Source organism: Abramis brama (assembly GCF_963993115.1).
Source record: "Abramis brama genome assembly, chromosome: 5".
Classification (NCBI taxonomy): domain Eukaryota; kingdom Metazoa; phylum Chordata; class Actinopteri; order Cypriniformes; family Leuciscidae; genus Abramis; species Abramis brama.
The window spans coordinates 47,471,220-47,498,981 of record NC_139967.1 but is presented as its reverse complement, the minus strand read 5'-3'; the positions used below and the strand labels follow the sequence as shown (position 1 = coordinate 47,498,981).

Here is a 27,762-nt window from a genome sequence, read left to right as displayed (position 1 = left end):
TTGGAGCCACAATGGTGGAATAATGATTTAGTAGAAGAAAGGAATTATGAACTCTTTGAGATGGTCAGAAGAGTTAAAAAGAGTGTAAAAGCAGCTCAAGAGGAGGGAATTCAAGCCATGGGTCATGTTATCGTAGCAAATGGTGTAGCTAAATTAATGTCTGAAAGGAAGCTAACACATATCCTAGGGAAGTTATCATGGTCGGAATGGATAGTTTTGACTATGGTAGGAGTTTTCGTGTTCCTGCTATTAATACAACTCATAATATGTGCTACTAGAAGGAAAAGTACCAAACCTGTTAAATTGGTTATTACTAACAAAATGGACGGAACCAAGAATGGAACATACAGCGTGAAATAGGAGATTTTATATACTACTTACAAAACACAACTCCACAAACAATGAATACCCGTTTACTGATTTTCAACCCCAAGGGATAGGATCTTTTTAACATCAACGTTTGTTTTGGTTTGTTGTTTTAGCCGGGAACTTGAGGAGTTAAGTATTTAACGAGTCAAGGCACCGGTAGAAGAATTATTAGTTTTTCTTTTCTTAGATGATTGGGGTCCATTTTAAATGCTTACACATAGACGTTAAAATAACACATGGTATACGGGGACATAACATGGGTTGGGGTTCTTTGTTCTTTGTTTTTTTGTTCTTTGTTTTGTTTTTGTTTTCTGTTCTGTTTCTATTCTTCTATTCTTGGTCTGCTATTTCTTCTCCTCACTATCACTTCTATAGGTTGGCCACCTGGGAATGATGGTGTGGAACTGACGGCCGTAGTTCCAGTGGAGGGAGATGAAGACTAAAATTTCATCTTTTAATATTATTTTATTATTTTATATTATGTATTTGTACTATTATTCTTTATTAATATTCATAATCAGTTGTATTATCATATGGAGTTTTATGTGCATGAGTTTGAGTGTATGAGAGACTATAGATAGAATGGATGCATGTAAAGATCATATGTCAGAGACAGAGGGAGACAGAAGGGTGTGTACTGTAACATGTTTCCACTGATGCAGATGTAAGCAACAAAGATGATTCTTAATATGGAAGTGAATTGTGCCATGTGTCGCATGACATATACGTTCCATTTTTAAAGCTAAGACCATAAAAGGAATCCGCTCAGTGATGTATATAAGATCAACTTTACTGTACAACCTCAGAGAAACTAAGAGATGTGAGGGAAGAGAAACACGAGAACGCATAGACCTGGCATGAATGTAACATCTTCTGAAAGTTTCTCTCCTGACATATAAGAATAAAATTCTTCTTGGCAAGATAACTGGTGTCCGGCCCTGTGAATTTAATAATAAGGGGAAAGACTAAATTCCAAGTCTACAGTGTCATGCAGTGGACACACAACCGCACACAGAGAGTGGAACATATACTGTACCTATCTTTGATCTGTTTGGCAGCCTTGGAACAGTGATTGAGGTGAAGAAAAAGAGGAAGAGAGTAAAAAAGAGCAGGTCGTTAGTATCGCCATGCGGGTGAAGTGAAAGCATGCAATTCGGCTCAGTGCTGGACTGGATATACACACACAAACACAGGGTAAAGTAGGATCCTAAACATAAAAAGCACAGGTTAATGAGCAGTTTAATAGATTGTTGTTGTTTTTTTGTACATACATTAGATTTTCATAGATTCACTTTTAATTAACAGATCATAGAATCACAGACTTTTGTTATCCATTAGCATTACTTAAAGGATTCGGTCACTTCAGAATTAAAATTACGAGCATTTGTGGTTATAAAGTGTATATATATTTTTATTTTTGTTATAAAATGAGCGATGGTTTGTCTAGATACGTCTCTTATTCCTCGGCTGGATCGTGTCGAGACTTTGAAGCTGCACTGAAACTCACATTTGGACCTTCAACCCGTTGGACCCCATTGAAGTCACTATACGGAGAAAAATCCTGAAATGTTTTCCTCAAAAACCTTAATTTCTTTTCGACTGAAGAAAGAAAGACATGGACATCTTGCATGACATCGGGGTGAGTAAATTTAATTCTGAAGTGAACTAATCCTTTATGTGAAAAATCAAGCAGAATTATTATGTATAATTCCTGTTTTGTTCTTGGTTCTCTCAGCCTGCAGTTTTAAAGTGCCCCTATTTTGCTATTTTATAGGTTGCTAATTTAGTTTTTCAGGTCTCCTTCAATAGGTGTACATGCATCCAAGGTTTAAAATAAAAAAAGTGTAATTTTCTCTTAATATAGCATCAGCTCATTTTTCACAGTGAAACCAAACGCACATTAGCATATTTGAATTTCAGCTCTAGAGGCTTTCAAAACACTTGATTCATATCAAATCCAGCATGAGTCCTTATCCTTTGGATTTGCTTTGGCAGCGACATGTCGACAACACAAACCAAACTCTTCCAGTCTCAGCTACAACTACAGTGTTTGAGCGTCAAAGTAGACATTGTTCATGAGCAGCCGATGAAGACCATTATGCAGATTTGTTAAAAACTCATGTAGGTTCAAGCAGTGAGTAAGACTGGCGACTCATGTCAGGCCGTTCTTTCTTTTTATCTTTGAAACTTTGCAGATCTTTTACATTCACACACAGCTCTGTCACACACTGCATGAAAGGTCATATCCGAAAAAGCATAATAGGGGCACTTTAAACAAGCCACAGTAAACGGGGATTTTAAGAGACAACAAAACCAGCATTTTAATAAATTACATAACAGATGTCCGAAGTTGCAACTATCCTTTATCAAACACATCAGTATGCGCCTACCTTAGTGAACTCGGCGTCGTCTGTAATGTGCAGCGCATTGTTAGCAAACTCCAGAAGCTCCTCTGCGCTCTCTAACGGTACGTTCACACGGGTCGTCAGCGTCAACGCTTGACGGAAGGCGTGGCTGAAGTTTGGCACTGACGCCATGGTCATAGCAGCGTCAGCCAATGAAATTAGACAGGAACTCAACAACAAGCTTCATTGTCATTCAATGGTCATAAAGGACCGGGTGATTGCCCACCGCAATAATTAGTTTCTCCTCCATTTTAAAATTTATCCTCAGTTTGCTGCTCTTGAACAGGATGAACGTGATTGGCTGCCGCCTGGCTACTGTATTTGCATAGAGCGATCTGATTGGCTGACGCTTCCGTCGGCGGCGCTTCACTGGCGTTGCTCGCGGCAGAAGTTGAAAAATTCTCAACTTCTGCCGCGAGCAACGCCAGTGAAGCGCCGCCGACGGATCCACAATTCTTTTCGGCAACGCTTGACGTCACCCATTCAAAGTCAATGGGAAGCGTTGACGCTGACGCCCCGTGTGAACGTACCGTAATGCACTGGTGCTCTGGGTCAGCTGGTTCTGGAGGACAGAGAAAGATAAATCATCATTAGTGACTTTGAAATGATCTGTGTTAGCTGATAACATCCAGGCTCGTTTTTTCTAAATTGAACAGTATAATATTTTTTCTATTCAAGGCTTGCAAAGAGATAAACAATTGTGCATTTTTCACACTTAAAGCTGCGGTCCGTAGTTTTTCCTCTTTGTCGCCATCTCTGTTCGAAATCTGCAATTGCAGTTATTCGCGGAATTATCAACTTTACGTGGGTTGTGCCTCGGCACGGCACAGCGCGGATGAATCCAGTGTTTTGAGGAGAATGTGCGGCTGTCAGTCACCGCGCTGGTGTGTATACTGGCATTCGCAATCACAGATTCTGCTTTTTGGAAGTATGACCAACATAAGAGCTTTCACTGGAAAATGTAATCTGAACAAGTAACATCCAGTTTTGTTCTGACCAACTAAGGCAAAAAGAGCATCGCAGTAAATCGCATCACGTCAAACCGTGCAAATTATACTTTGTTCTCAAATTGTTAATGTTAAGAACATCAGCATTGCGTGACTACATTTAATGCCCTTCCGATATTTATCCTGGTTTCCGCATGGGCCGGTTGCAGTCTCTCTTTCTGTAGCCACTCCGAAGTCCGAAGTCTTTCGCGCTTTACATCGGGTGAATCTCTAGTTGTCACTGGTGATTGTCGTTTGAACCTTTCTGGATCCGCCATCAAATTGATAAGTTTAATTATATCAAGTGCTGTGAGAAAAGGCTATACATCTCCACCTCCAGCATCCTCACACTCATCGCCGACTAGCCGAGACTCTTCTTTATGTGCACAGATGTGACGTAATGATGCAAAGACATGCTCGAATCTTCCTGTGTAAATCCACCAGTACCACTGGAGTTAAGAACATTATTACAAGCTTACCGTTTTGAATCGAGCGAAGGCAAGCAGAGAGTGTTGAACACTGGCAGGTTATGCATTTGCTCAAAATTGCTTTATTTTGCATAATTTTTAACCCAAAAAAGTTATGGACTGCAGCTTTAAGCAAAATCACACAAGCAATTGTTTTTCCTAATTTCAACATTACTGTGATTCAGCCATTAACAGAAATCAGAGCCGAGTTGACATTCAGACCAACATCACAATTGGGAGTGTAATATTTCTTAACCCCATATGGCAACAATTAATTTCTACTTATTTCCTTGTTTTTCAGAAGAAGAATAAAAACAATATATCACACTCTGATGGGATAGCTATCCGATTGTGAAAAGATCAGGTGTGAATGCCTAAGATCCTTCAAGAGTGAGGTTCTGATCCACAGATTCTTGTTTTACATTACACTACACTTTTTATTTCCACCTAAAAATGAGAGCTAAAGAAACATGACCTGACACTGAAAAGAAAAGAAAAAACAGCTTTACCCTACATGTCCACTGAACTGGAAGAAATCTGCTCATACACCACAGAACGGTTCAGATCTGTTTCAGCTCTGCAGGAAACAGTGATGTCATCATCCAGCTCAGTTCAGATCTCAGCCGATTTTGTCAGTACAGTCAAATCAATAATATTACTGACTATTAAAGGGTTAGTTCACCCAAAAGTGAAAATTCTGTCAGTAATTACTCGCCCTCATGTTGTTCCAACCCCGTAAGAGTTTCGTTCATCTTCAGAACACAAATTAAGATATTTTTGATGAAATCTGAGAGCCGTCTCTGATACTTTAAGCTGGCATTAATAGTAATTCTGCTAATAATAATAACAGTTTATGTAATTATTAATTTATCTGGTAAACACAAATAGTGCATAATATCAGCTATCAGGCTGGTTATCAGCCATAACATGAATAATAATAATTCTCTTCATCAGCCAGAATTTTTATAACAGTAAAAACACTGTTAGTGCACCACTAATATTTAATGCTCAATATTCAATTGCCTTTGAAATAGGTTAAAAATATAAAACATCTTAAAGTGTGTGGTGAAAATCAAGGTTTAAACATTGATTATATGTCTATGTGGTGTTTTTAATATGCTTTAAGACAAACCATGTGTAAATTCATAAGTCGACAGCATTGCTGAGTATTTTCTCCTTAAAACTGCAGTGAACCAAAGACAGTCTCAAAAACACGCTTTGAAATCGCTGGTGTTTCTGATGTCACAAACTACCTTGTAACCAATCAGATCAACGTGTGATCGTCAACCAGTGGATCTCTGAGCTGAGTGAGTGAGTGGAGGCGGGGCTCATTTGCATATTCATAGAATCGCGTATACTAAATGAGGCAAGGGGGTCAAGTTACATCCAAGATATTTTAAGACATGGAGAATTTTTTCAAGGAAAAAACTTTTAAATATGTCATTTTGGTGATAAAGATGAGTTTTAAGGGATGTTATTGATGTTATTAAAACTACAGAGGGACTTTGAAGTAAAATATTATTACAATAATAACCAGGATGGTCAGAGAGATGAGTTTAGAAAGTGTCAAACTGTCGATGACAAATGTTTAGATATTGGTGTGTAAGACTGATTCATGTGAACAAAATACAGTGATAATACATTAGAGAACTAGAGAAACATGAAAGACATACAGAAGCTTCAGATAACCTTAAAAAGACCCCTATACAAAGGTCCCGGTGTGTTTACGTACTGTGATGTGGTTAAGGATGGGAAGGGAGCTGATGGTTAATCACTTATTTGAGCTCATTTCTCTCTCTGGTATTGTTCCTGTTCAGTGGACTTAGAGGGCTGGGCTCAATACTGCCATTACAGCACCATGACATCACCAGCCCGACCAAAGCCAGCCACACACACACACACACACACACACACACACACATTCTTGTACATCTATCTTTATGAGGACATTCACTGACACAATGCAATCTCTAGCCGCTTACCCTAACCTTACCCATCACAACTAAGTGCCTAACCCGACCCCTGACCCTAAACCGACCCTTAACCTCATTATAACCTTATAACCTAAGTCTTGACCCTCAAACAGGCCTTTAAAGGCTCTCAGAAAGTGAGGACCGGCCAAAATGTCCTCACTTTACTCTCTTTGTCCTCACTCCAATGGTCTAAAACTCAAACTGGTCCTCACAAAGATAGTTGTACAAGTACACACAAACACACACACACTCACTCACTCACTCACTCACTCACTCACTCACTCACACACACACACACACACACACACACACACACACACACACACACACACACACACACACACACAGAATTAACAGAAACTAAATATTAAATAAAAACCTGACTGCATAAACATGCAATAAAAATTCTCTGATAACAGAGCCTGTAATCCTGATTGAAATATGTGACTCTGGACCACAAAACCAGTCACATGGGTCAATTTTTTTAGGATAGGACAATATTTGGCCGAGATACAACTATTGAAGATCTGGAATCTGAGGGTGCAAAAAAATCAAAACATTGAGGAAATCTCCTGAACTGAAAAGTTGTGCATTTATGTTGGCGATTGTGCTGCATTCACTCACAAAAATACATGTTTTATATATTTACGGTTGGAAATTTACAAATTATCTTCATGGAACATGATCTTTACTTAATATCCTAATGATTTTTGGCATAAAAGAAAAATCGATAATTTTGACCCTTACAATGTATTGCCACAAATATACCCGTGCGACATGTGACTGGTGACGTGATCCAGGGTCATAAATGAGCAGTGCTGGTGTGACTTTATAACCATGTGATGATTTCTGTGAATAATATGGGCTCCTTATGTCTTTAGAAAAATTACAAAGTACATCTTTCCAGAGAGAGCGGCCAGTTGATAATGGCCCCTTATGATTGGTTGCACGGTTTACGGTCTACGTCTGACTCCTGGCTGGTCGTGTCAGTAATATGTGCTTGTCTCAAAGTTCAAGCTGTGCAGGTGCAAATTCTGCTAGTATAATAAACCTGATCAAGCTCATTAAATCTGACAGATCGATGAAGTGTTGATCATCTTCACACTGATGTCGATTCTCACATAAACTCACTGTTTTAACTCGCATTGTGTATTTAGAATGAAAATTATTGCGTTAAACAAGCTTTAAATTGCTAATACGTTCACAGAAACAGAGAGAGCTCTCATCCTGAAAAAAACAAACGAATCATAATGAAGATATTATAATGAGTTTACTTGATTGTTAATGTATTTGGTGACACTATTTAAGTGTTCTTGTTACATATGTACTAACACTTGATCCATTAATACTAACTTTTCTCTTCTATTCTATATCTATATATAAAAATAAATAAAAAGTACAGATTAGATTAGTTAGATTAAACTGGGAAGGGTCATAGCACTTGCATATTGTTGTCCTATTGTTAGTTTCACTGCTTCTATTGTTCTCATTTGTAAGTCGCTTTGGAAAAAAGCATCTACTAAATGAATAAATGTAAATATGTTATATTATAAAATATTCATAATTACATGCAACTAACCCTAAACCAACCCCTATTCCTAACCTTAGTAAGTAAATGTAGTTAAATAATATTATTCAGTACTTACAGTAATTACACTGCAACAAGGCAGTAATTACACTGCAACAAATCCAGATTTTTGATGACTAAATTGTTGATTTCAGAGGCATCGACATCAGGATTGTCATCGACTTTGGAAGAACTGGTCTTGATAACACTTGGTATAAAGATGCCATTAAACACATATAATCTAAATGACATCTTGTGTGTGTCTACATTGGTTTGGGGATTCAGTATATGTCTAAATACACAAAGCATTCACGTGAGCCACTCCCAGAGTGCTTTGAGGTGGTTTGGGTTTAGACTCTGACCTGAAGCTCATGTGATTTCCGCACTGTTTCTTGTTTGATGGTACTCGTCATACTCTCTTTCATCTCTTCCAGTATGGCGTACAGCGTGTCGAATTCCTCCTCTAAATCCGACACCACCTGTGTGGAGTTGACCTGCAACCAGACAACATTTCAAAACGAAGGGAGAAACATCAGTTTAAACCAGAGAACAAATGACTGATTGGATACACAGTTTACTGTGGCTAACTTTTCAACTGTATAAGCATCATTACAGTAATTAAAACAGATATTAGATATGTATTGCCATCGTTTAAGCCCTAAACAAGTAAGCACCAGGGACTGCAGAGACAAAGTGACCTGAAATATATATATTTTTTAAACCTGGCAACTTCCAGCGACTTAGTGACAGGATACAGTCTCTAACATTTAACTTTAAGCAATATCAATATAAGCAATATAAATCATGTTTTAGTAAATAATTATTTTTTGACATATTTGACATAAAATTCATAATTATAACATGAAAAGAAAAGATAAAATAAAAAGAATAATTTTTTTTTTTTTTTAGAAATTATCAGATAAGCAATCAAAAAGTATGATAAAATAAAAAATAGAAATTATCAGATAAGTCAAAATTAAAATAAAAAAAATGATGACAGTTAAATTTATGAGATAAATTATGACATAAAAAGTATATTATGAGTCACAATTATTACAGGAAAAGTAAAAAAAAAAAAAAAATGACAAAGTCAAAATTATGAGACTTTTTAGGCCATAATTATTACTTAATATCTCATAATTCCAACTTTTTATGTCAGATATGTCAGAATTATGATTTACCAAAGTATTATGTTTTATTATGTGGTGGAAATTGGCTTCCATAACTATGTGACTCTAAGCAGAGCTGAGTTTTTAACATTATAAAAATTATGTGTGAAAATACATGTGATCTTATGTTGCATATACATTGCGTTTAGACACAAATAGCTTCCCTCCAGAATGTTCATATTTTTATTGACATAAACCTTGTAATGACATTCATACCCATTATTAGGAATATCTCCGAGCACCCACCAGTACATGTGGTGTAAATAGGATTTACAGTAATGATGTTTACAGTGCAGAGTTGCTAAGTTTGACTTTGTACAGTAAATTCTTTATGCTCTAAGACTCACCTGAACTCGACCCAGAGTGTGATTCAGCACTTCGATGAAATGATTGAGCTCCTCATTTTTGTTTGCTAATGTGGTAATAATCCTCTGTAAGGCATCCTGCAAAAAAAGAAGAAAAAAAACATAGCATTGATATGTTTGTTTTATTGCATTTATTTGTGCTATTGCTTGCGATTTGTTTATTTTCTCTTATTTTATTGCTGACGGTTTACTTGCTTTCAATAATTCCTTGAGAACTTTTTACTTTCATTATTCATGTGATACTAAAATTGGCACTGGGAATTGAGAGATTTCACTGATATCTAAAAAAATGCTATCATAATATCTATCATTATAAATATCATTATTGTGAAGTAAAAGATTTTGGTCATATCGGCCACCCCCATGACTACATCGACAGCCATATCGTTCATGCACTGATGTATCTGGCAAGGTGTCAATATTTCCATCTTTGTTTTTGGCATTTTGGAATCATTTGTATATGGGATATGACCCACTCGAAGGGTTCATTGGTATATTTTCAATCTCTTTCACATTCTCTATGAGGCAAAAGCACACCACTTTTGTGTTTAAACAATCTATGTAAACTTGTAGAGAAGACCAGAAGGCTTCAGCAGGATGATTTATTAAAAATGTGATATTTAACATGGCATTCATCAAGTCTAAAGCCCAAAGTATCCTTCACTTGTTCACATTTATTTGATGACACATCAATCTTAGGTTAATCGCATCCCATATCATCACTCATCACATTTTCCTTCCATATTGTGTGGTCCTTTAGTCAGTAAATCTATTTTAAAATCAAAACACCACTGATATGCGGCTTTGGTTCCTATATGAAGCACAAAACATTTGCCCTCATTTAATATACAGCCATAACTGTCCTCTGAGGCTTGTTAGGTGTCCTATATAGCAACTCATGCGGAAACCACTCTGGTGCTCTGCTTGAGGAGTAAAATTGGTCTTCATTTGTTTTGCAATCCAGAAAAATCACATTTTTAAAAACTAATACCACCAAACAGAGATCAAAAAGCTGTGAGTGTTATCATGGCATATTTGCAAGCAAATAACTTTTTGCCACACCTGGCAATGGCCGGTGACTTAAGAAAATGTACCGGCCATAAAAACTTTTTACCGGCAATGAAACTGTTTTTGCAAATACAGGCAGTAATGACAACAAAAATTTAGATGCCAGTGAAAATTCACAATTTTCAGGTAGATAAATGTAATAAAGTATTCAAATGTAAAATAACACAACATAGTCTTCACTATGTAAATTAAAAATGGATTATTCCTTATTAAAGTTACAAAACTTATTCAATCATGGGCAGTGATTGATTTTTCTTTGTCTTTTGTTGTTTGATTAACATTAAGGACATAAATAACATTAATATTAGACTGCTGTCACTTTAAGAGTGAATGCACGGATCCAGTATAATGATACACATGCATTTTCTCTCTCAACTGTTTACATAACTGACTGTTCAAAAGGTTACTCGCCAATATGGGCATTTTCAAGCGCAAGAAGACGTGAAAGAGAGTTCAATATCGTATTTGCGTGTTGTCTGGCTTCGAATGTTTGCACAGAGAAAACTTCCCCCACAGCAAGTAACAAATCAAGTTCCCTTTTCTTCTTGCACTTGAATATTTCATTTGGCAAGGCTTAAACTTTCGTGACGATGCAGCACTGGCCCGAGCGTCATTCATGTTTGTTCACATTCATGTTCTCACAACATTGCATTACTAGAATTCCTAAAAAAATATTACTGGCCAGCTGGTGATTGACACCATTTCACATACTCACTAACACTGATTTTTATTCTCATTTGGCGCTTGGCGAGTTTTTAATTTTAGGCCCGGCTTGCAAGCATGTATATTACATGTATAGGTCATTCAACACCATTTCATTTTATAGGTACCACTGGTTTAGGAAGATCAATTATCATAAAATGTGTTGTTACTGGTTAAACACCAATAATCAGAACCATTTAAGATTTAAGAGCAAGCTAAACACATGGTTTACTCCATGGTTCTGGTAAAACTGTGTGGTTTTATAAGAAGTTGAATCAAAGCAGCAAATATATTGTGTTCTACTATATTTAACAGCAGGCTTTCACCAATATCTGCAGAAGAAAATCATTGACACGGCCAGGGCAGTGGTACACAAACATGCAGTATGTGACTCACTTAAGGAGAAACGCAGTGATGCCAACTCTGCAGCTTTCCATGACATGGCCACATGCAAAGCTAATCAAATTTCAGTGGAAGGACAATTCTCCGGTCAAAGGAGGAAAATAAAGCGAAAGGAGAAGTTTGTGATCCAGTCACTTTGTGGATCAGCAAGCGAGGTTAGTGGTTGTGATTCAGAGCATCTTATAGGGGATTTTTGTTATTTACTTGCCCTGCTGTTTGTGATTTACTGTTTAAGATTGTTTGCAAGTTTGTGTTTTGTGTCTGTTTCTTCCATAAATGCAAATACATTTCAAATAAAAATATATTTAAATTAGCCCACTAAAGTTTTGTCATTTCAATCATGACAGCTCTCTGAATAGTTTTAGCACGTTAATGTATATTTTAATGTACAATGTTAATATTTGGTCTTGGCAGACTAGATCTGCTTTGAGTGCTGCTGCTGAAGAGCAAGTATGGAGACTTGCTACTGCCAATAGATACGCAGACAAATTGCTGTGTGCATAAGATATGCGGCTGCTGCATTAATAGGCATTAATGAATCCTATGGTAGATCTAGACAGGTGGAGCTGGGGGAGGTGGAGGGTCTAGCGTTGCCACCCGTCCCAGTTTTCCAGGGATTGTTCTCTTTTTTGAGCGACAGTCCCGGAAAATTTATATTCTTTCCCGGGACACGAAATGTCCCGTTTTTTTGTGAAAATGTACTTCTAAAGTAGAATTTCCTGGTTTCAAATGAAACCGTTTCCTTCTACTGTTACTGAAGAGCTGCCACACGCAATTGATACTTTTCACACGCTCTCACGCCACACATCCGCGAAGCAAAGAGGACACTGACACCGACAGACTAGACAGAGCAGGTTACTTTTGATATATAAAAAAATCTCAGCTCTCAGATCCTGTCAATTTTATTACGAAATTCAAACAATAAATACCATTTTTGCGCTTGTAAATGTGATGTGAAAGATCCCTAGCGGCACGTGAACCGATCATCTCTACTAGCTAATAGTAAATAAACACGAATGAACACTGTTAAAAGATACAGTACAACTTACCGAAATGTATATTCCTCATACATAATATCGATCAATCAGTGTTTTTCAACCGCGGAAAGGGTCAATAAAACAGCTGGAGAACAACTGTCACATAACCTCAGGAAAGCCATTTAATGACCATAATATAGGCTATAGCACGTTAGTTGGCTAGAAAAAAAAGAGCTATAGAGAGTATTTTGCTAAACGTGTAGGCTACTATATTACATATTTATTATATTTTTACTTATTAAATAAAGTTGTTATAATAAAAAACACATTATTTAATTTGAGTTATTTTTAACCTTAAATAATACTGCTGATAAGGCTCTCTGTATGTTTACAGCATTAGGTGAGATTTTTGAGATTTTTCTTGAGAAAAATGAATGCCTATCTTGTGTATTTAAGATTTATCCAAATTAGTCAATTAAATCAAATCACAAGAATTTAACTGAATTGAAATCCTGAAATTTGTTTCTTACCAGAAATTGTACCATGTAAACATTATAACATGTTGTCACTAAACCTAATACAATTCAGTTTAGTTACTAAAATGTTTTGACAATCACAATACACTTATTGTGATGCAAGATAATTTTTTTTACAGTTAAAAAATTTCAGTTAAATATGAAGGAAAATCAGCGCTGGAAAATCATGCAAAAACAAAGCGCGCACCCCCACCCACCACCACCAAAAAAAAAAAAAAAAATCATCTGAGTGTCCCGGTTTTTCACAAATCAAAGGTGGCAACCCTAGGAGGGTCCCAGAGGAACTCTGATTCCACATTATAACTAGCTTACAGCGAACAATGAACTAGACTGAACTGAACTGTTTAAATGTTGAGCAAGTAAACTCATTGGCTGCAGAATCAGCAGAGGCCAATCAGCTAAGCCACATAAAGATAACATCCTAGAACCTCCCCTGCTAATCAGAGCTAAAAATAGTTACTCAACATCATTACTGGATTTAACATAGCTAGAAAACAATTGGAAGTATTTTCATTGACATAAGGTGATGCTTAAATGTAAATTTAATCTAAATTAAACTAATCCTAAACCTACCAATACTAGGGTGGTAATAATTTGGCAGGGGGTCGAAATTCGGCACAACACCGGTACCGCCGGTACTGCTCTCCCAGCATGCGCGCGCGCGCGCCTCTCGCTCTCTCTCTCTCTCTCTCTCTCTCTCTCTCTGCGTCTCGCGCGGAGTAGCAGCGCTTTAATTCAGTTAAACACAGATATTATGTTGCTTCTCTAATTTTACATGCAAGTATAGCCGAAATTATGTGTATTTGTGTCCCCTGATATGATTGTAAAGCGCTTTGGGTGTACAGTAGTACATATGAAAGCGCTATATAAATGCCCGATTCTATTCTATTCTATTCTATTTGATTTCATCAGACGACGGCTCGATTATCAGGATTTTTGTGCAGATTAACGTCTTGGAAGGGAGAGCTGGTTATGTCTTAATGGGTCGCGTTTCAGTCACCATTTCATATTCATTCCATTGTCTGACAACAGAAACCGTAAAATATACCAATGAAAACAGTTTTATTGAGAATTTAGCTTCATCAAAATGGGCACAGAGAGAGACAAACTATAATGTAATAATAAATAATAAATGTACATTTAGCATTTTCACAAGAGCTGCCCTGTCATGCAAAAAATCTAAGCATGTTTGTGTTAGTAAATTGCTCAGTGCAAAGAAAGAAGTAACTACATGTGTCTAATAGACGAACAAGTTCTTTGAAAAACATCTATGACTTTTTAGCCTGGGAAAACCCAGACTACTTCCGGCGAATTTTAATAGATTGACAGCCCTAATATATATATATATATATATTATGCTGTTTGCATAACTCTGAGAAGACCTAAAACCCATGCAAATATATATAAGGATATCCTTGGTATAATACAGAGACTCGAACATGTAAGCTCACATGACATGTAGTCATTTTTAAAGCTTTATCTATTGATTCCAAATCTTATTTATATTACATATTATCTGTATATTAGGGCTGTCACGATTATTTGTATGTGCATAAAACCCACATTTGGTACAAACTAAACTAAACTAAAACATGCTAGCTATCCACCTAAACCCGGCACCATGGTATGGGCCTGGGACATTAAACTTTGTTGTTTTTGTTGTTTATATGCAGACGTTGGCAGGAAGGCCAACATTTTTTGTTGTTTTAACATTAAACTTCACATTTAACATTTAGGGCCCTATCTTGCACCCAGCGCAATTGACTTTGTACAACGACGCATGTATCATTCCTATTTTGCACCCGACGCACAGCGGACTTTTCCCTCCACAGACGCACGTCGGTAAATTAGGGAATGAACTTGCGCTCCCGGGGGCGGTTCAGCGAAAAGAGGAGGCGTGTTCCGGCGCAAACATTCCCTGGTGCTATTTTGCAGTTTCAGAAAACAATTCCACCACAGACCAGGAAAAACTTTGTCTAAAGTCAGTGGCGCGTTATTCAGATGCTATTTTAAGGGCGCATGCTTTGCCATAATGTAGCGTGTGCACAACGCACATACACTTTGCTTCTCTCATCTACACAGAAGCAGCAGTTCCCATTTTTGCAAATCATAGGCTACATTTATTAATTTAAGGCTACATTACATTTAAGAAAAATATTACCACACAAGGGAAATCATTGTTGTGTCCATGAAGATGTGGAAAAATAGGCATAAATCTAGCTTACACATTTACCCAAATTATTATACGCCTGTTTAACCGAAGCTAATTTGTGTGTGTTTCTCCATCCCCAATGTCACTTCTCTGTGTTTTACGGCCCTGATGAGAGCGTCGGTCTCCTCGCTGTGAACCGCTCCTGGTGTGCGCCTGGCAAATCCGCCATTATAATAGCAAGCCGCCATGGAACAAGCGCGCCTGCTCTTAAAGGGAATGTTAGATGACGCTCTGATTGGTTTATTTCACATTACGCCCAAACCACACCTATGAATAATGAAGCTACTTCAGACCAACCCATTTTAGATTTGCGTCAGGCGTGAGAGTCATTTATCCCGCCGGTATAATAGCAACAGCGCCCGAGATCCGCCCACAAAGTTACTTACGTTTCGCGTTTGATACTTGCGTTTCAGATCGTTAAAATAGGGCCCCTAGTTTAAAAAGTGACATAAAATGACCCTTTTGTCACTTAAAGGAGGTAGGCTATTTCCTTATTAATGCAATAATGTTAAAAGTTGATGCTGTGTAAACCTCATGGAGGATGAGCTTCTGTTTGTTGTCTATTTTCTGTCAAGCAACAGCAAAATCATATAGAACACAATGCAAGTGAGTAAACAATGACAGATGGGTCAATGACGTATAAGGATTTTCGACAGGTCAATTTTAAAATACAAAAAAAATAATACCTGTTGCAATTGTTCAAACATTAAGGATGTTGTGTACACCTAAATTCATTTAAAAAAAATTATTTAAGTGATTTTAGTGTTTTTTCATCTAGATGAATTGTCCTTAGCCTTAAAAAATGTCATGTGGTGCGACCGTGATTTATCTTAAAATTAATTAATTTCCTTAACATGCTTAAACATTTTTTTTTACAAGTTCTTAGTAATTAAAGTGTTTAGAAACCAAGTTTTGCATTTCTTTTGAGTTTTTGTAAATAATGATCTCGTTTTTTGTTCTATAATTTCTGAGTTGCCTTCTTAAATCTAGTTAACAGACTTACTTTTCCTGTAAATCACATAAAACTGATATAAATGTTTTAAAAATATCATTTACTAAAGCATACTGTATCAGTGATTCATATTTCAGCCACAGAAATAAGATATTTTATTTTACATTTAATACAGTGATTGCTTTTATTGGTCGCACCACATGATAAGTGGTCGCTCCAAATGACACGAAGACCTTATATAGTTAAAAATCTATTTAAAGAGATCAATGAACAATACATTTTATACAAAAAAAATTTTGATTTAAACCAGATTTCATACAAATTTCACAGAATTTTCCTGAACATAAACTTTTTTTTAAAATAAAAATCACATCACAAACACAAGTGCACCATTTCTTTTAACTTGACTTAGAATTTCTTTCTAACACATAATAATGTTATAGATATAAATTATTTCATAAAATTATTGTATACAGGTAACATTTGGGGTCAATCGTTTTTTAAGTAATTAATACTTTTATTAATCAAGGACACCTTCAGTTGATAAAAAGTGACAGTAAAGATATTTAGGCTATAATGTTACGAAAGATTCTTCAAATAAATGCTGTTCTTTTGAACTTTCTATTCATCAAATAATCCTGACATATAAAATGTATCACAGTTTCCACAAAAATATGAACATTGATAATAATCAGAAGCGTTTCTTGAGCAGCAAATCATTAGTGACCCTGGATCACAAAAACAGTCACAAGTCGCACAGGATATATTTGTGGCAATAGCCAACAATACGTTGTATGGGTCAAAATTATCGATTTTTCTTTTATTCCAAAAATCATTAGGATATTAAATAAAGATCATGTTTAATATTTTGTAAATGTCCTACCATAAATATATAAAATATTTATTTTTGATGAGTGAATATAGCAATATCGCAAACATAAATGGACAACTTTAAAGGCGATTTTCTCAATGTTTAGATTTTTTTGCACCCTCAGATTCCAGATTTTCAGTTGTATATCGTCCAAATATTGTTCTATCTTAACAAACCATACATTAATGGAAAGCTTATTTTTTCAGCTTTCGTACGATGTATAAATCTCAATTTAAAAAAATTGTGACTGGTTTTGTGGTCCAGGGTTACATATTAGAATGATTTCTGAAGGATCATGTGACACTGAAGACTGGATTAAAGATGCTGAAGATTAAATTTAGCTTTGATCACAGGAATAAATTACAGTTTACTATATGTTCACATAGAAAACAGATATTTTATACTGTAATAATATTTCACTCTTCGCCTATCAAGGTACTCCGCTCTTGCTGCAGGGTCAGAATTTTTTCGCTTGGCAGTGGCATCTGGTAAAATAGATTCAAATAGTTTTAAATAAATAAATAGGCAATAATAAATACACTACTAATAAATGCATAATTACTAAACTGAAATTACATGCTCTAATTTTTTGTTGTTGCATTTTTCTCATATTGTACAAAGAGTAAACAAACTTGGTCGCCCCACATGATATTTGGTCGCACCACATGATATTTTCAAATTCATTCAAAATTTACAGGCACAAAATTGGCCACCTAAACAAAACAAACTAGCTTCCCAAAAAAAGGTCACTATGAAATTTATAATACAAATATATATTTGTAGAAATAACTTTAATATTAATTTTCTTTTGAGGTCATACCACATGACATCCAAATGTGGCAACTACATACCAACCATTACAGAGGTTTATTTTTTTTCCAATTTGAGAGAATTACAAACCTGCTTGCTGCTTCCATGGGTCCTTGGTAAATTGGTATATGATGTAACGTCCTTTGTTTGAGTAGTTTTCAACATAAAAGTCCCAAAATGGTAGTTCCTTGATGGTCACACCACATGATATTTCATAAAATGGACATCATCGGATTAAATCGGTTTGTTTGTATATTATGATGGAAATATAAATACAAATGCTTTGAATTTTTTTAAAGGAATACAAAATATTTTGGAAATCATGCCAAATAGTGCAAAAAATAAATCTGAATAAATTCAGACTAATTTCAAAGACGTTTTCAAAACAGAAGTTATGGCCGGACGGTCGCACCACATGATGTTTTGACACTTTAAATAACAAAAAAAATAACAAATAAGTAAAGGTTTTTGATGAGTTAAAGTGAGTACATACATGGGAGAGGTACTTCAAATATGCAGTATCTTTTTATGCATTTAAACCCGTTTTTGCCTGAAAAAAATGCAATCGGACAGAAAATTTAGGCGTCACGTCACTGACCCAGATATAAAACATGAAACACAAAAAGATAAGCATGCACTGATGCTAATTAATTCCTCTCATCACAGAGATGATGACCATCTCTCTCCTGAGATTACACCGCAAGCAGACACAAACACAAAGTCCACAATAGAGACAGAATGACGTAGAGCAAACTATTCTGGTCAGTGTCAGACGGTCCCTTAAATCCTTCAAATCCAGGAGACAATGCTAGTTAAGGATAAAGACTTCTGGGCCTAATCCAGAGAGATACTGACTCTATATGCTAGAGTCAAATATACAGAATCTTTACATTAACTGGGTTTTTCCCAGCTTGCATTTCCACTATAGCAATCAATTGTGTCACTTTCATTACCGCAGCTAGGTCTGCACATAACTGAAAATATTATAAATGCTTATCAGGGTTTAATTAATACATCAACAAATCATTTTTAAGGGGAAATCACTCACACACACAAAATAAATAAATCACAAAATCGTGAAAGATTAATTTTTCTTCCATATTGTAACGGATCATCGTAAAAGAACAAATGTAGGATGGGACATGTTTATGCACTGACTGTTGATTGGATGTTGAGATGTGAAAGTGGCAGATGAACACAATTGCATGAGCGGGATTAAGCAGGTGAAATGAAGTTCTGCATATGTTGTTTTCACCAGAAGATGAAAAATAAAATAAAAAAAGGAATCATGCACGAATTAACTGTTCAGTATAAGGTATATAACACACATTTAGAAAATCAAGTGAATTTCATGCTGACTTCATATCTTATGGAAGTCATTTTCTGCCAAATTTAAATAAATAAATTAAATGATTAAAATGAAAATTAAAACCAGATTAACGATTTCATTACAGAAAACAGTATGCAAAATATGTGACAAAATTGAGAATGAAATTAAATGATTTCATTTTCACAGCATTATCCCTGTCAAATTGAAAAATAAAATGCAATTGGTGATTTCACATTTCATTTTCACTACAGTCTCGAGGCAAGACTGCCAATATTAAAATGAAAAGCCAAACGTGAAAAAGAAACTACAAATACAGTTTTTACAATGCTCTTTAGTAACGCTCACGCAATAATAGTGACACAATTTAAATACAAATGTAAATTTTCGTTTTCATTTTAATTCCTCTTTTATTTCACAGTTTTCATTTTCGTTTTCATTTTCAAAGACAACCTGCATGCAAATTCTATGTTAATGAGTGGGTGTGGCTTATTCAAGTAACGGCGCTAGAGGCACGCCTTCTGTAAAGCTAAGTCATCGACGTCCTTTGTGCATGAGTTGAATGTGTGAAATTGAGTTTAAAGTTGAATTATTTAAATGTGATTATATTGTAATCGAGACGACGAGATATGGCGAAATCTGTTAGGGAGCTTTTGCGGGAAGCTGCCGCAGCATTAGAACATGGAAACAACCAGCCTGACCATGTTAGTTATGATGTTAGACTCAGACTAGACCATAATCGACGATGAGGTTCATTCATGTATTAGGCTGTTTTGGAAATTCAACTATTTGGGTGTACAGAAGTCTTAGTAACACAATTTCTATAACAATTATAGCCAGACATTAATACCCACTGGCTTTAACCGAGAACCTCGGCAAATGTTTCAATTCGCGTCGTGCCTAACAACGCCCTTCAGCCGTGACTTATTCAGATACAGCACTAGCCTGTATCAGTCCGCTGTTTAACTGTTACGTGTCTTTTGGTTATTTTAAGTTTGTGTACAAAAAGAATCACAATGCTGATTTTCATTTCCAGTAACAACTTCTGGATGAGATCGAGAAAGCGAGTGTACCTGCATTTACAGTAGGCTAGATATCATTTTCCTTCAGGTCAGTCCTAGGCTATATTCAATAAAAAATCCGTTTGAATGTCCGGTGTGATATCCTGTACTTTTAACAGTTAATAGGGGTTGTCCGTGCCTATAGTCATGTCAGTTGCGTCTTTCTTCTCCGTGATCACAAGTTTGAGTCATTTCAAAAGTCTTCTCTACTGACTGACTGACTCACTCATTAAGACAGTCTTTGTCTCCATCTAATGGAGAAATAATGTAACTTCTTCTGTTGCTTTATGGTCAGTTTTTTTTTTTCTCCAGCGGAAGGAATTGGCTTTTAGTGATTCATTTCACTTCATTAAAGTTGCATAGATACATATGTTTCGGGATTAATATTTGTATTGCGTGGTAACCGTTTTATAAAAGCAATAAGGTACTCTAGGCTAGTGCTGTATCTGAATAAGTCACGGCTGAAGGGCGTTGTTAGGCACGACGCGAATATGAAACATTGGCCGAGGTCCTCGGTTAAAGCCAGTGGGTATTAATGTCTGGCTATAATTGTTGTAGAAATTGTGTTACTAAGACTTCTGTACACCCAAATAGTTGAATTTCCAAAACAGCCTAATACATGAATGAACCTCATCGTCGATTATGGTCTATTCTGAGTCTAACATCATAACTAACATGGTCAGGCTGGTTGTTTCCATGTTCTAATGCTGCGGCAGCTTCCCGCAAAAGCTCACTAACAGATTTCGCCATATCTTGTCGTCTCGATTACAATATAATCACATTTAAATAATTTCGTTTCACACATTCAACTCATGCACACGGGATGTCGACGACTTCACTTTACAGAAGGCGTGTCTCAGCGCCGTTACTTGAATAAGCCACACCCACTCATTAACATAGAATTTGCATGCAGGTTGTCTTTAAAAATGAAAACGAAAATGAAAACTGTGAAATAAAAGAGGAATTAAAATGAAAACGAAAATTTACATTTGTATTTGAATTGTGTCACTATTATTGCGTGAGCGTTACTAAAGAGCATTGTAAAAACTGTATTTGTAGTTTCTTTTTCACGTTTGGCTTTTCATTTTAATATTGGCAGTCTTGCCTCGAGACTGTAGTGAAAATGAAATGTGAAATCACCAATTGCATTTTATTTTTCAGTTTGACAGGGATAATGCTGTGAAAATGAAATAATTTAATTTCATTCTCAATTTTGTCACATATTTTGCGTACTGTTTTCTGTAATGAAATCGTTAATCTGGTTTTAATTTTCATTTTAATCATTTAATTTATTTATTTAAATTTGGCAGAAAATGCCCTCCATAATATCTAATTGCAGTTTAAAAACTATATATATTTTTTAAATCCCACATCATTCACAGCACAATGAATAATCATACATTTAATAATTCTGAAGTTAGTCTATTTGTTTACCAAGGAGACAACATTGTCAATGAGGAACATGCTTGAGATGAAATATGAGACAGTGAGACATGTGATGTGTGAAGAAAAACATAGAAATAGCTAAATCAATATCACATGAGGAGGCCGTTTAAAAGAAACAGCGGGACTGACTTTTGTCTCGATCTGTAGAGGACGTTTGCCATTCAGCTGATCTAAATATCCAGACACTTTTTGTCTGTTACATTCGGCTTACAGTCTCTTTCCTCAACTCTGAGCTTGGTCAACACAACACTATTGACAGTCAACGGGAAACATGAGAGGGACGAGCTGACCTACTTCAGACATACAGTAGAAGTCAGACTACTATCTGTCATTTGCTCTTTGACCACCACAGATCCACACCCTAACCTGCAGAAATAGAAAGATACATAAACAACGTGGTCCACCTTTGCAACAGATTTGCATGCACACACGCGTATCATTGAGGAGTTTATGGAGGCCAGTAAACCTGATCTAACTTTCCAGGGCTGAAATCTGATCCCCTCGCATTTCTTCTGACTGCTAGACTCCAGATTAGATGAATTTTAAGTCGCAGCCAAGTGAATGTCACGGCCCGCCTGTTGAAAAGTCCAACCGTTACATCATTCAAACCCGTGGAATCGGACTCCTTCACAAAACCCACAACAGCATGACCCACTTCGTGACAATACAGTCGGATTGTGTGCCGGTATATTCCCTGCCTCCCAGCCCTGATAAAGGACACTTGCACAAATGTGTATTTCTAATGTTATCTATCATATATTTAAATGATCTTCTCCAACTCAATTCAATAATCAAAACATGACAAATACAAAAGCTGCATAAGAGTTACTGCATTATAATTAGTCATTCTTAAAAAATGCTAAAATTATTTCCAACCTGCATACACTCAAGACCAGTGTTGGAGGTAATGCATCACAATTAACGTGAGTTACATAATCAGATTACTTTTCTCAAGCCACTAAAGTAATGCATTACTTTTAAATTTACAACAAAATATCAGTTACTTTTTCAAATAAGTAACGCAAGTTACTTGGTTTTCCCATGTATTGACTGACAGCTCTCCTGTCCTCATGTTGAGAGGAATCGTAAGTGCAGAGGCGTTGTGTGTGAACATGATGATTATTGTAGTTCTAGACTAAAGTGAGCATGCATTTACTCATCTCACTTGCACAAAAACAGATTCAGTTTCCTCAAAATGAATATAAACAGTGAAATGCAAAGTCAGAATATTATGCAAAACTGCAGAAATAGCCAAGTATGTTAACACAAATATACTTTATGCATTTAATCTCACATTATTAATCAATGTCTTTGGTGCTGCTGACCTTCAAATACCAAATTCAACCATACAAATAAGCAAAAATGACTAGTTGAACATCACATTTTTAAAATTTGTTTGTTGAACTTTCTTCTCCTGTGTCCTATTCTTCTGCAATCCAGAATGGCAGCACAGCTGAAAGTTTTGAGTGAATTTGCATTACCTTCAACATGAGGCTTATTCATTTCACTTTTGGAGTGAAAGGGCCTTTACATTTGACAAATATATAACTTATTTTGGTTAACACTTTATTTTACAGTGTCCTTGTTACATATGTTACATGTACTTACCATAGTAATAACTAACCCTCAACCGAATCCTAATCCTACCCTAACCCTATAGTAAGTACATGTAGTTGCTTAATATTACTCAGTACTACTAAATATATAATTACACTGTAACAATGACACCTTAAAATAAAGTGTAACCCTTTTTTTTGTTATCAAAACAAACGTAAACAAAAAAGTAGCTGCAAAAGTTACGTAATGCATTACTTTCCATAAAAATAACGCAATTAGTTACTTTTTAGGGAGTAACGCAGTACTTTTAAAAGTAACGTTCCCCAACACTGCTCAAAACAAAGATAAGGTAGCAATTCTCAGCGGCCAATATCGCACAGGGATGTTAATGTTATCATTCATAAAAAGTGTGGAAGAACAACACAGTGAGCAGAATCTGATCTGTAAATGTTAGTGTGCGCAGACTCTTCATTCCTGATGTCACTTCCCCTCTCTTTATCTACTTCTACTAAGTAAACTTGGGAGCGCAGGTGCTTTGCAATTACAAACCTATGAGATACAATATTTACTAATCTTATGCAACCTGTTGCTCCAGTAATGCTGGTTAAATATCATTTTAAATACTCCCTCATTATATAATTTATATCGTTTATACAACACATTACAGCATGTATATATAGCACAGAATATATTGGCATTATGCAACAAGGGATCAGTCAAATACAAGGTAACACAAGACATTAAGGTAACATTTCTACAACAAAACACATGGGAGCCAGTTTCACCCTTTTACTAACATCAATCTTCCAGTTTTCTTTACAGCTACAAGTCAAACACTATTTCTAAAACGCCATCTAACTTCAATGTCATAAAGGCCACAACCCCAGATAACATGTACAGTGAATAAACACACGGTATTCGTTTTACAATTCATTGGTGTTGAATGAAAAGTGTCTATTTTACACAGAGTCGTACGATTATTAACGGTGCTGCGCATATGAGCGATGATAGTGTAATAAACACATTAGTATTCGATCACAAATGGACCGCGGAGGCATTTCAGTTAGCTACTGGTTTCCTAACACTGTAAATATGTGCCACTTACTTTCTGAGAGTCCATTACGAGGTCCCCAAAATAACTGAATTCAGTTCATGAACAGTGAGAATGTCGGCAACAATGAAGGCGCCCGATGATTCCCTTTGGAACAAGGAGGAGTAATACTGCGCATGACGTGACGTCAACAAAAGTGTGGGCTCGGAGGGATTGCACGGGTTGAGTGACGGTCGGGTTACAGACCAGGGCACGGCACAGGTCTAATTTGGCTTTACAGTTAAAATATAATGTCAATAGATTAAGTAGATTTGTTGCTATATTGATTGAACTGTGATTGAGAAGCTCCTCATGGAGGAGGTCCGTCCATGATTGAACAGGGAAGTTTGTAGTGCCAATCTGAATGAAGAGATCCAGACTGGTCGCTTGGCACAGGTCATGATTTGAACATTGGACAGTATAACACCAAGCTGACTTCCACAAAAAAAAAGGCCTTTTAAACTTAAAGGTATGATAGGCAATTTTGGGGAGGCTAGCAATAGCAATAGCAAGCTAGCTTTGAAAGCACAAGATCCCACCCTTCATTCAGAGTGTCTACAAAGCTCACTACTGGCCAGCATCACACGCATCACACACATGACCAGTGTCGACCAATAGTGAGCTTACGTTCTGACGAACAATCCAGAAGCGCTGCGCTGTTACACTACGTGAACTCACTCGAGCCCACACAGAAGAAAATGAAAAGTTAAATAAAGTCGTTATTTTTGGGGGGGTTTGCACACAAAAACAGGGTTCCCACACCTCGGTTAACTTCAAATTCAAGGACCTTTCAAGAACTTTCCAGGTCCAGTACCCTAAAATTCAAGGACTTAATGTGGGAACACATTTGTTGTGTTCAACAACAAGTAGTATATTCATGGTGTATGTATATCATGTTATGAACAGTAGACCTGCATCAGCTGGAGCGGTCTTCCCCTAGCTCATCTACTCTAGAGACCTAAATAATAATTTAGGTAAATGTGTAAGCTAGATTTATGCCTATTTTTTCACATCTTCATGGACACCACAATGATTTCCCTCGTGTGGTAATATTTTTCCTTGTAATTATGTATGATTTACAAAAATGAGGAACTGCTACGTCTGTGTAGATGAGAGAAGCAAAGTGTGTGTGTGTTGTGCACACGCTACATTATGGCAAAGCATGTGCCCTTAAAATAGCATCTGAATAACGCGCCACTGACTTTAGACTAGGTTTCTCCTGGTCTGTGGCTGAATTGTTTTCTGAAACTGCAAAATAGCACCAGGGAACGTTTGCGCCAGAACACGCCTCCTCTTTTCGCTGAACCGCCCCCGGGAGCGCAAGTTCATTTCCTAATTTACCGACGTGCGTCTGTGGAGGGAAAAGTCGCTGTGCGTCGGGTGCAAAATAGGAATGATACATGCGTCAGTGGACAAAGTCAATTGCACTTGGTGCAAGATAGGGCCCTAAGTGTTTATTAGGGACCATTTATTTCTGTATAAAAAAATAAAGCTATTAGAAAACATATTTTATGCTATTTTTCAAATAATGAAGTATGTAAATTGGAAATAGAGCAGAAGTATTGAATGGAAGCAGAGTAGTTTTGTTTCCTGGTCCAATTGTTTGTTGCTATTTTATTTTTATTGGTTGTTGCAATTGAATTGTTTTTATTGTTTTCTTGTTAAACAGCATCTCTACCTCAATCTCCTGTGAGGAGGATGCTTGGACTACTTAGTGAACTGGCTGAAAACTCCAACTACAGTGATGCAGGACTACAATGGCCAAGCAGCTTGAAAAGATGCAGCACAACCCAACACAACTGGCCTCTGCATTTCACTGTTTTGGTAAAGGGATGTTAAGATGTTAAGACGAGCTGCTAGAGACCAGGGGCCTCATTGCGTACGGAGAAAGCTGTAAATGTGCGTACGCACACAAAAAAAACAGATGTATGAATCTCTGCGTACGAAGGATCCCACGCATATTCTTTTTGTACATCCCAATTAACGTAAAATTGAGCGCACATGCACGAGCACAACGCCCCACCCAGTCTCCTCCCTTAATTAAATCAATTTAAATATGGTAATGAGTCCACTTTGGCAAAAGAAAGCAGTAAGAAAATGGCTAAAGCAAGCGGCAAGAAACGAAACTTTACAGAAAGTGAATTAGAGGTGCTACTATTGGAGGTAGAAACGAGAAAAAATATTTTATTTGGAACTTTGTCCTCCAGAATTAATAATTAATAATTCAGAATTAATAACAAAAGGAAAAATATGAGTGGGAGAGTTTGGCTGATGCCGTCAATGCGGTATTATTATTATTATTATATATAATATATATATATATATATATATATATATATATATATATATATATATATATATATAATTATATATTATATTATATATTATACATATATATATTATTTTATATTATATTTTATATTAATTAATATTTAATATTTTTATTAATATTATATGATATTATATTATATTTGATATTATTTTATTTATAGTCTATGGGTTGTATCAATTTGCATATGCTTTTATATGTTCTTACTTAATTGCATAATTGATAGAATATTCCCATAAGGCTCGTGTGAAAATATATGTCAATTATTTTATAAATTGCAAATTAATAGCAATGCTTCATGCTTCCCACAGGTGGTGGTGCGATAGACTTGTAGAACAATTCGTTGTGTAATGTTTGCAACTTCACTTCATTGCCTGTAAGAGTCGCCAACGGACAAAAACAATGAGAAATGTACGTACGCCAGACATGAAATTGGCGTGGAGGAACGCACATTCTCGCGTTAATTTCACTGTTAGTACATCCGACCGTGAAAGCTGGCGTACGCAAAGTTTTTGTGCGTACGCAAGATTGATACATGAGGCCCCTGGTCCCATTATTGTCTGTCAGCCAACAGCAGTGGCCCGAAGATCAACCAAGACTGGTTCGAGGCGGCATTTGACAGCTGGACGCTCCAGACAAAGTACTTCTGGTTTAGAGCATGACTTGTCAAGGTACACCAAATTGTCAGAATCTTTCAGCCTTGTGTGGCCAATCAGCTCTGTGATCATTGGTAATCATTAACTTTATGCAAACAAATACTTTTAAATGTTATGCTAGGTAGGAGGACTGCAGGTTATGAATTCATGTTGTTTGCAAAACTATATTGAACAATGAAGAATCGCAAAAAAAAAAAAAGTGTTTTGTTTTTGACAAACCTTTTATTTGTAGATTTGTTCCATACAGTAACGCGTGTAGTTTTCTCATTGTTAAGCTCCTTTTTGGTTTGCGTGTGTGTGCGAGCACGCATGCGTTTAAAATCATATTTATTTTGTACACTGAAAAAAATGATAGTTGAATTTACTAAAAAATTGTATCGTAAGCACACAATTGATTTTAGCTACATTTAAACAAATGCATTAAGTTGAACTTAATACATTTTACATTAAATTATTTTTCTCATT

The 27,762-nt window shown here is 36.2% G+C and overlaps 1 protein-coding gene across 1 annotated transcript in view; it reads right to left on the bottom strand.

The window, feature by feature from the left end:
* Positions 1-24,436, bottom strand: part of LOC311083082 (FSD1-like protein) — a 56,133-nt gene extending 31,697 nt beyond the window's left edge. The window contains exons 1-6 of the mRNA XM_084114339.1: positions 24,328-24,436; positions 9,284-9,379; positions 8,130-8,261; positions 3,310-3,336; positions 2,760-2,834; positions 1,406-1,428 (exon numbers count right to left, since the gene is read on the bottom strand). Of these exons, the coding sequence (XP_083970465.1) occupies positions 1,406-1,428; positions 2,760-2,834; positions 3,310-3,336; positions 8,130-8,261; positions 9,284-9,379; positions 24,328-24,342 (368 nt within the window). The 5' untranslated portion in view covers positions 24,343-24,436. The remainder of the gene's footprint in view (positions 1-1,405; positions 1,429-2,759; positions 2,835-3,309; positions 3,337-8,129; positions 8,262-9,283; positions 9,380-24,327) is intronic.
* Positions 24,437-27,762: the final 3,326 nt, after the last annotated feature.